Genomic DNA, 10,500 nt, shown 5'->3' with positions numbered 1-10,500 from the left:
AAATTCGGTATCATTCAGCATTTAGACATGGTGCGGTTATGACGTTTATCCCATTCCAACACAATCGTGCAACTTGCATTTATATCGGCATACAAATTAAATGAAGGCCCTAATGCACACAAAACAATGGTGGACACAAATTTACCCTAACTGTACGTTACCAGGGAGGGTGCTGTCATTCTGTTATTACACTAATTTAATCACATTCACCCTCATGGTGGTGCTTGGTTGAAAAGATCTTGACAGAACGTCGTGACACTCATGACAACTTGTCAATCTTAGGAGACAGGCCACCACTCCGTCACAGGTGTGGAAGTTTCTGCCCCGAGCAACTGAACAAATCCAACCCACACCGGTGAGGGCAATGCAACAAGGCTTGACCCACTCCACCTTCAAGCCAAATTCTAATTACAGTTGAACAAAATCACATTTCACGGGGATTTTATATCATGACTGATTGAGGGAATGAGAAGTGCAGAAAACTTAGCAATATGTTGTCTATGTCGATGTGCTACGTCTTTACGTCCATGATCCTCAACCGTACCTGTTCTCCACCACAGTTAGCAGGAGCTAGCTACTTGGACATTCACCAAGCAGGCGGGGGTATCCACTACACAATGCAGCACACTCGCACCGCCAAGCAGGAGCAGCTGTTGCACTCCCTGCGCATCCGCCTTTTCGCGATGCTGCGAGCTGGCTCCACTCTGGTCGAGTGCAAGACCGGCTACGGGCTGGACCTTGATACCGAGACGCGCATGTTACGTGCCATCGAGAGAGCACGCTGGCACGACAGACCGGCGGTGCACGTCACATACTGTGGTGCACATGCTGTGCCAAGGTCGGTATGAAATATCATCTGGACTGATTCGTGAAACTTCTGCATCATCACACCTGCAACTGCCATGAAATCACTCAACAACGAAACCAATATTTGATATTCTTCCAACCTCTTAAAGTTCATTGGACTGAGCATTGCATGGAAGTGATATACATGGTGGTTAAATTTGAAAGCCAGGCGCAGCCTGTTTATTTAAGGTCTTGAAATTCCTTGTACGATTGACGATGAAAATGGTATTTAAAAGTTTGTAAGGATGTTTGAAAAACAATGCAATGCAGCCTTCTTACTCATACAACTCTGAATTCTTGAGATTATGGAAGTTACAGTAAAGAACTTTTTACAGTAAAGATTATGGAACTTGAGATTGGTATATCGTGTCCTTCAAGACGTCATTTGCAAGATCGTTAGTAAAGAATAAGCAATTGATTATTTCAGAATATTTTCTATGAATGTCGATGCAAACGTTCACCTTCCGACTCATCAGTCTGGGCTTATTGAAAACCTGTGTATGCAAACTTGGGACCTTCAGTTGCACCATGTACGTTTGTTCAGTTCCTTCTCGATTCCTATTGAATAGGTGTACAAAATTTCAGGTTCGGTCGACGAAGCGTTCTAAGGATATCGACCGAGCAAACAGACGGATTACGTGTGGACACGACTGAGTAACTTCTTCTTTATTTGTATGCAGCACAAGGCTGCGGGGTAGTATCATTGACTGAGGGTGCGGGAGTGCCACTGATGCAGTATCCTCCGCTGGTTAGGGCAGGAATTTGGAATTTGTTCATGGTGCCGGCGATAGCTCGCTGACTATTCACAAAGGACACCGTGGGATCTTAAATGTCCACCAGCTAATGCTGGCAGATGGGATTCCCCTTTAACGTCCATCCAAGCGATGACACACACATTGATGAATCACCCTGCCTGTGAAACACCGGGATGAGAGTTAATTGCTGGGTCAGGATTCAAACTCAGGCTTTACGGCTTAGAGGAAAGTGTGCGTACCGTTAGGCCATCCTGTCAGCCCACTTAAGATGGTACAATATAAAATGTGCAAGGCTTGTATCAGAGTAGTTGGGCAGTCTAAAGTGTGGTTACAGGTGCTTAAACTCACCCTGTAGCAGGAAATGCTCTTGTCAGCCATGAACAGAAAAGGTAACCAAATGGAAGGAATCCATTTCATGGTGGCGCAAGTCTACGTGGATTACAGTCTGCCAGGTGTGGTTTTGCCTCCCAGGTATGGCCCTGTCTGCTCAACATGGCCTTTTCTATATCATATAACCTGAATTCACAAAAGTAGCTTGCCTTTAAAAGCGTTAAACACCAGTATTTACAGTGAAACCATATTGTTGCTTTGACCTCGTGACACCATAAAGAAGACAACTATAATATTTGGCAAAATATACAAGCTAAGCCGTTTTGGGTAACAATAACAATGGAATAATAATAATAATAGTAATACTAATAATATTAATTCATAAGAGCAGTAGTTCATCCTGCGTTTCCACATGAAGACCACAACATCATCATGTACACAGCCAATGGCATGGCCCTTGCATATATGCTGCACCTATGTCCAGTGTCTAGTAACAAATGAAAACCTCCATGTGAATGAAACATCAATTCCTTCAACAGATTGACAGAATGGCTGTTTGTTCAGGTTTGGTTTCAACTCACCTTTGATGTTCTTACTCCCTTTCCCACTGTGTACACCCAAGTTGACTCGGGTTGTATCATTCTCAGGGGTCATTTGGTGAGTGAGTATACACGAGAGATCGTGGAGAAACACTTGCCAACCGTGGTGAGTTTGATGCATCAGGGTGAGGTGCATGTTGACTCGGTGGATGTATTTTGTGAGAAAGGGGTCTTCGGCCTGGAGGAGACACGGACCATCCTGAGCACCGGTAAAAATCTAGGCCTGCGCCTGAACTTCCACGGAGATGAACTGCACCCGACCGGTGCTGCTGAGGTTAGGAGCTCAATATGCACCCCAGGGAAATAAATGACATCACAACCTTCCGATGCTGTGACATTTCCAAACAACCTGGTTCAGCCCCCAAACTTCCTTTTGAATGAGCAAAAGTACAAGTAGTGGAGCAAAAAAGTGCTTGAGGATATCAGGAGCACATTTGAACTGGATTTTGTCAATGTGCTTTGCATAAGACAATTAGCCCGGTGAGAACATGTTGTCTATGGCCATGACTGTGCTCATTAGCTTGTACTCTTGTGTGCAGCTTGCTGCCGAATTGGGGGCACATGCTGTGAGCCATCTCGAGGAGGTGAGCAACGACGGAATATCTGCACTCGTTACGGCCGGCTGCGTGGCTATCCTGCTCCCAACAACGGCTTTCATGCTCAGGTATAGCCAGGTCTTCAACCTGCTCCACAGGACGCATGGCACGACTACAGTTTTTTACCATGAGCAAACACGTATGACTGTACTTATTGTAATGTACTGCATAAATCTGTCACTGGCTGGTCTTGACTAGGAAACAGATGCCTATGGTGTTGTAAGCACACTAGGTATTGATCAGCAAGGTGTTTGCCTTGGCTTCAGGTCCACAAATAAATCTTTTCTCCAACCTCCTGCAGGCTGAAGCAACCACCAGCACGGACCATGATCGACGCTGGAGTCATCGTAGCTCTTGGAAGCGATTTTAATCCCAACGCATATTGCCTTGCTATGGTACATTCAGAGTCTTCTCTCATATATTCGGTTAATACCCTGGTTTGTTCCACAAATTGGTGCTGCTTTGTTATGTTTTCACCCTCGTCCGGTTATCTGCGGGACATCTCAAAAAGTTCCGGACGGATTTCGATGAAATTTTGTGGACAGGTTGGGTGTGTGACAAGGAAGAATTGATAATAATTTGGTGAAGATCTGGATTTTAGAATTTATTTTAATTTACAAGTGGTTCTTCACCATTGAGTGATAGGGCCAAAAACAATATTTAGCACGATATCTTAAAAGGTTATGGATGGATTTGGACAAAACTCAGTGGATAATTTGGTTAGGTAACAAGAACAAGCCAGTTTGATGTTGGAGGTCCTGATGCAGATCCGGCCCATCAGTGGGATAGAAAACATGAACTGTTCAGTCTGACGGAGGTATGCGCTCAACCGAGTGATGTTCTTGTTCTTTTGAGTCATTGGCATTCCTACCCGTCGCTTCACTGACGGGTTTAATCAAAATACAGCATGTTGTACTTCACAAACATTGTTTGTCCATCTGTGAATCTCAATGCGAATGTAAAATAAAATAAAACACGCGGAAAAAGATATTTTATAGAACACGTAAATTGTTGTTGTGGCTGCTCTGGTGGTGGTTGTTTTGTGTTCTTCTATTAACTTTTAGATATTTTTCTTTTGCTTCAATAAATATTGCTGTATGTAATTTTTTGTGATCCTCCCGTGTTGTTGTAAAGGGCTCCTGCTGTCGTAGAATCATAAATGTTTCCATGGTAACTACTGCATTCAACTCCAATTGCCGCTTCTTCTTCTTCTTCAATACCAAAAAGATGGGTTTTTCAAAAATATCTTAATGCTTACACAAATTTTTGTTCCCAGTAAATCAATTATTAGTTTTCCAATGGCTCCATTTTTATTAGCCACAACAGCAGCAACCTTTTATAATGAAGTGTGACATGTGCAACACACACACACACACACACACACACACACACACACACACACACACACACACACACACACACACACACACACACACACACACACACACACACACACACACACACACACACACACACACACACACACACACACCTTTCAGCAATAGATGCAGGTGTTCTTTGTCTTGCATATAATTGTAGGTGTGATTGTTCTTTGTACAGTGTGATATGGTTGTTTCTTATGCAGCCTGTAGTTATGCACTTGGCCTGTGTAAACCTGCACCTCACCATGGCTGAAGCCCTTGTCGCCGCCACCATTAACGCGGCTCATGCTCTGGGCTGTTCACATCGTCACGGCTCTATCGAACAGGGGAAACGAGGTGATCTACTCATCGTGAAGGCATCCAGGTGGGAAAACTTAACGGCCAGCGTAAATGAGGCAATTTGTGATACAGAGTATACCATCCACAACTCCTTTAGCATTACTGCTCAGGCTTGCATTCCTGCAGTTAGGGTTAGAAACCTGTTTCTAAACCTGTTTATTTCAAAGATATCCTTCCCATTATCACCCACCTTCCATTTCATTAATGTATTGACAGCGTTGGATCTCATGGAATCAAGTATCGATAGGCCAGATGTTAGCTTAACGGTAAAGGTGGCTGGCTTTAAGATCTTCCGATCTTGAGTTCAAGACCCTGTTTCCGTTGAACTAACACCAGGTGGGTCGACTCAGCCTGTCATCCTTACGAAGTCAGCAAAATATTTACTAGCTTACTGGTAACAGGGGCACTGCATCACGGCACAGCCGCACCCCCAGAAAATGATGCAGCCAAGCAGCCACACGCTGCACATGAATAAATAAATAAGTATTGATAATATAATCACATGAGTCATTCAGGTGGAGAGGGGACAGTGAAAAGGGGTTTCAGGTGAAAGACTTCATAGTTACACTTAAGATAGGAAACCTTGGAGTTATAGTGTTCAAGTAAGCCTGGTAGTGGGGCAACTTAGATAAATAGAGCATAACAATTGTGCATTTTGTGAGGAAAGCACCAAATTTGGCACACTAGTAGCCTAACATATTGTGAACAGATTTGGATATTGGGCCATCTCAAATACAGCCGCTGATGGCTGTGGCAGCCATTTTCCACTGCCATCAAAAATTTTGAGATGGCCCAATATCCAAATCTGTTCATAATATGATAGGCTACTAGTGTGCCAAATTTGGTGCTTTCCTCACATAATGCACAATTGTTATGCTAAGTTGCCCCACTATGGCATTGGATTAGCGGTTAGGGTGGCTCTCTTGGGATCCAAGGGTCCTGAGATTGAGCCCCTATCGGCTGGTCAATTAACACCAGGTGGGGTTCACTCAGGCTGCCACTCTTCTGAGGTCGGCAAAATGACAACCAGTGTATTGGTAATCGGGGCACTGCACTAGCAGCATAGCCGCATCCCTTACCAATGATGCAACCAGCAGCCGCAAGGCTGCACACAAGTGTGAGTGAGTGTTTGAGTGACGAGAGGGTTATTTGTTACAGACGTTTGGGTCAAAGAAACTTTTGATTTAAGGTTGAGGCACTTTATGGTTAGAGATGTTAGGATCCAGGTAAATGATTATTATTATTGCAGCCTTGATTGGAAGTTAACTTTGTTTTATTAGCCCCCGTTGGACTTAGTCAGAACCAGGGGCTTATGGATTTGGTCTTGCTTTTCATGTCCGTGCATACATGCATGCGTGTGTGTGTGCGTCCACAACCATATCTTGGACATGTATGGACCAATTTTATTCGTACTTGGCACAAAAACACACGATGGTATGCATATGTACGTCATTTGTTTCGAAACCAGATCCAATATGGCTGGCTGGCAGACATTTGAGTTGTGCAAAAAAATAATAATAATAAATAATTTATTTTAAAATCGGTGTTGAACACCTCCTCAACCATTTCTCAGACATGTATTTACTGATGTTGTGCAAACTTGAAACGCAGATAAAGAATGATGGCTTATATATACACGTCATTATTTTTCGAGATCAGATCCAATATGGCCGACTGGTGGCCATTTTGTTACTTAAACGTGTCCCCAACCATTTCTCAGACATGCATGGTCCGACTGATAGACTGGCGGGCATATTAGTTGGACATAAAATATGGGCTATCTCTTGAACTCGGTACAGCAAAATTACGAAAACAACGGGAGCTATGCCATTTTATGTCTTTTTTTTTACTTGTTTACATTGATTTAAGGGTCAAGGATGAAGTAGCTTCCAGGACGTAGACATTCGTCGGCATTGTAGTGTCGTGTAGAAGATGCTTAGCAGGCAGACACGAGCGGGGGAACAGTCGAGCCGGGCTGTGTTGCACAAGCGCGAGCGCGGGCGTACTTTGCCCGCGGCTCTCCTTTATTACGTACTCAGCACACTCACAAGCCGGGCGACTACGGCATCACTACGACGCCTCAGGCGGCGCGCACTCCTTATATTCCTGGCAGACACGATGCTCACGACGACCCCTCCTCCCATCATCATGCCCCGCCCTGCATGCCCGCAGGCTATACCACAGGCATCACTTCAACTTTTACATTAATTATGAGGACAAGAGTAGACAATGGAAAAATGCATATGGTATATTCGATTACCACCTGGGTTTGCAAAGTCATGGGACCCAAAGGTTCAGATGGGAAAATGAAGAGGCCATTTCTTTTAAAACACTGAAAAGCATCAGTTTCACAATCAAGAGGGTGAGGTACAGGTCATTCTACTCTCTCATCGTAGACACTCGACAATGTTTTTTTCTATTACATCCCACTTGGTCTTAACTTGTAGATATGACTGTGGTCCTACAACTGAATATACTGTTATGGGTTCGGAGGTCACGATGGTAGTACTTGGACCCGCTTCCCAGCCAGTGACCCTGATGTTGCCGAGCCGCAGACAACTCCGTGGCACAACAGGTTGCTAGGCAACCACGGATTTCATCCGCGATACTTAATTTAGGCAGGGTCCAGCATCTAGCTCCTCTTTACTTTTCTGGCAAATTAACCACCCCAGATAGGGAACCATGCTCTCAACACCTCAATGCTGTCAATCAAGAATGGCCAAGCGATACTGTAAGTAGGACGTTGTCTAATCACTAACAATAGCGAAACGGCAGGGCAGAACTCACTGTCTCTGGAACACATTATAGTTTAACCAATGGAGAAAAAAAGATTGGGCAGTTTGGATTTCGCAGATGATGCAGTCATCGTTGTGGAAACACTGGATGTCCTTGTAGGGGTCCTTGAGGCACTGAATGAGGAATCAGAGCCGCTGCGACTATGGGATTCCTGAGTAAAAATAAAGATCCAGGCATTCAATGACATCTTGGATGCTGCCATCTTGTCTGTACCAACTTGTGGTGAGGATGTTGAGGTCACGGAGAGATTCACTTACCTTGGTAGCGATATTCTTGTCTCTGCAGGTTGTGAGTCGGAGGTCAATGGACGTCGGGGTCAGGCCTGGGGAATCATGGATTCACTGGTTCATGGTGTGTGGCGTCAGTACTTATGCAGGAGGATGAAAGTCTGAGTCTTCTTGTCCTTGGTGCTTCCAGTCTTGCTCTAGAGATGTGAGGCTTGGTGTCTGACAAAAGATATGAGATGAAGACTTAACTCCTTCGGTATCAGGTCTCGTCAGAGAATCCTTGGCGATCACAAGTCAGACTTTTTGTCGAATGAGCGATTGCTAAGAGAGACTCAAATGAGATTTGTTACCTGCATCGTCTGTGAGCATCAACTGCGGCTGTATGGACATGTGGCTCATTTTCCTGACGCTGATCCTGCTCACCAGATTCTCTCAGTGAGGGAGTCTCGTGAGTGAAGAAGGCCAACGGGATGACCACGTGCCTCCTCGTTGCAGCAGGTTGATCGGCATCTCAAGGAGATGGCGAAGGGTCAGGCATCTGCCTGAGGGATGGCCAAACGGAGGCCTCTGGAGTACCAACGGAAAATGGATGCAGTGACGTGCTGCCCCGGTGCATGCTCCCATACCTAACCTATATAAGATAAGAAAGACAAGTATATCTGGTATTCGATAAATATGTATATGTATATATATATGTATATATATATATATATATATATATATATATATATATATATATATATATATATATATATATATATATATATATATATATATATTGTTGCGGTTGTGGAAATTCGCAAACCACCATTCAGATCCCGTAGGTAAGTTATCTCTGTAAGTACATGTGTAGTTAGCCCCAAACCCGTTGTTTAGAGGGAATAAATGTGATTCATTCGGGCTGCGACGCTTTGAGATAGCCGTTTTTCTGTTCTATCTTTATTTTGAACCAACCATGTCTCAACCGCCATCACACAACAACCACCAACCACAATGCCGCTTCACAACAACAACGCCAACAGCCACGATCTTTACCTTCACAACTAGCTCCCGCAAACATCGCATCACCGCCATTCCAAACGGCACCATGGCCATAAACCACCACCATAAACCCTCCACCACCTTCACCTCTCTCCTTCTGCGGCCATTCCCGCACCACCTGTGAGCACCGAGCGTCAGGCTGTCCTGGGCTCGTACGGGACGCGCGCCGAGCCGCGAGTGCAAAATGCGGCCTTTCCGAGGAGAATTTGGATCAGGAATGCTACAAGCCCACTTCTGATCCGTCCAATCAGCAAGCGCGGGGTGGTTTGGCCCCGCCTCCAGGCGCGTCTGTGTGGATTCGAGATATGCAAATTCTAGGATCAGGGGAGATTCACGCCCCTTTTCCTCCGTCCAATGGGCGAGCGTGGCTCCACCCCCGAGCTTGTTCTGATCCAGAAATTTGCATAAGGGTTCTCCTGCCGGCCTATAAAGCGCCGAGCGCGGGGCGAATCTGGGCAGAGTCGGTTTGGGCAGAGTCGGTTTGGGCAGAGTCGGCCTTGGAAGAGCGGAGAGTGGCAGAAAAGGCAGAGTCGGCCTTGGAAGAGCGGAGAGTGACAGAAGAGCGCAGAGAGTTTTGGGCAGAAGAAATTTGGAGCGCGGAGTGGAGTCGGGAGGCGAGGGCATCCCGGTGGTTTTCGGCAGTCGGCTGAGGAGAATTGGGGGAAGAGACCGAGGAGCTCGGGTCTGAGGAAAGGAAGACGGCGGTCGGCGACGAGGTCGCGGTGGAATCGCTCATCACGGGACCCAAGCAAGCCAGCTATACTCTTTCCCCAGAGCATCAACAATTCCCCCCACCTTTTTCCCCCGCGCTGAGATAGTGCGAAAAGGGGGCCCTGTTCCCACCCCACTGCAAGCAGTGCCAACGAAACCCGCGAAGGAGCACGAAGTCGGGGCACCGCCGCGCTGCCACATTTGCGGCTCATCACAAAGACACGGGTAGGACCCACCCGGTCTCGCGGACCTGACCGCTCTTTCAGGTCCCACGCAAATATTGGCCCACAGGCCCCGTCTGCCCCCTTGTCTTTGAGGGTGGCCTTTTCTTTTGTTTCTGTGTAAACGTGTGTTTGTGGCGCCAGTCTGGTGAAGTATAACTGTTAAGTGTTGCCGTGTGTCGGTCTTATTCGGTAGTATCTCTGCGTCATTGTTTCTTTTGTTACATCTGCTTTTTGTGCATAATTGTTTTAATTGTATGTGTGCTTTCCGTGTGCCGCGGAATAAATGTGCCTCATGTTGAACTGTTTTCCCGTTTCGCTTCGTCTTTTCTTTAATTGAATCTCCATCTTGCTTCACGTAAAGGGTTGGTAGTGGGCTTAATACGCCCGATAATTAATCGGAACCGTCGAGGCCGACGATAACACCGCTCGGTTATCCCGATAGTACGGAACGGATCGCTTAAGCGGCCCGTGTCCGGAGTCGACCTGCGGCGAGGTGCGATCGCCCGGTCTACCCTCCGCGTGGGTACTTAAGTAGGTCGAGTTTGGCGAACAACCCTATCCCACGCGGGTGGCCAATTTGCACGATCGTGGTGAGGCCGAAAGGCCCACCCGTGACTAGCTCCCGGCGTTAGTCCGAGAGGGTCACGACAGAAT

At 46.1% G+C, this 10,500-nt stretch overlaps 2 protein-coding genes across 5 annotated transcripts in view; both read left to right on the top strand.

Moving 5' to 3' along the window:
* The window catches only part of TRABD (TraB domain containing), a 197,447-nt gene that overhangs the window by 69,361 nt on the left and 117,586 nt on the right, over positions 1-10,500 (top strand). The gene's annotated exons all lie outside the window — the stretch shown is intronic.
* AMDHD1 (amidohydrolase domain containing 1) overlaps positions 7-10,500 on the top strand; it is a 34,932-nt gene continuing 24,438 nt past the window's right edge. The window contains exons 1-5 of one of the 4 annotated variants that reach the window (XM_085853264.1): positions 7-838; positions 2,579-2,804; positions 3,070-3,194; positions 3,428-3,521; positions 4,712-4,872. In XM_085853264.1, coding sequence (XP_085709390.1) covers positions 492-838; positions 2,579-2,804; positions 3,070-3,194; positions 3,428-3,521; positions 4,712-4,872 — 953 coding nt within the window. In that variant the 5' untranslated portion in view covers positions 7-491. Of the gene's footprint in view, positions 839-2,578; positions 2,805-3,069; positions 3,195-3,427; positions 3,522-4,260; positions 4,612-4,711; positions 4,873-10,500 lie in introns of those variants that run through there. The other 3 variants (XM_085853266.1, XM_085853263.1, XM_085853265.1) reach the window with 3 other exon arrangements.

The sequence above is a fragment of the Eptatretus burgeri genome, chromosome 13 (genome assembly GCF_056783735.1).
Source record: "Eptatretus burgeri isolate ZD-2024b chromosome 13, Ebu_testis_v1, whole genome shotgun sequence".
Classification (NCBI taxonomy): domain Eukaryota; kingdom Metazoa; phylum Chordata; class Myxini; order Myxiniformes; family Myxinidae; genus Eptatretus; species Eptatretus burgeri.
Note: the sequence above shows the minus strand (reverse complement) of the source record. Positions and strands in the feature narration are given on the sequence as shown.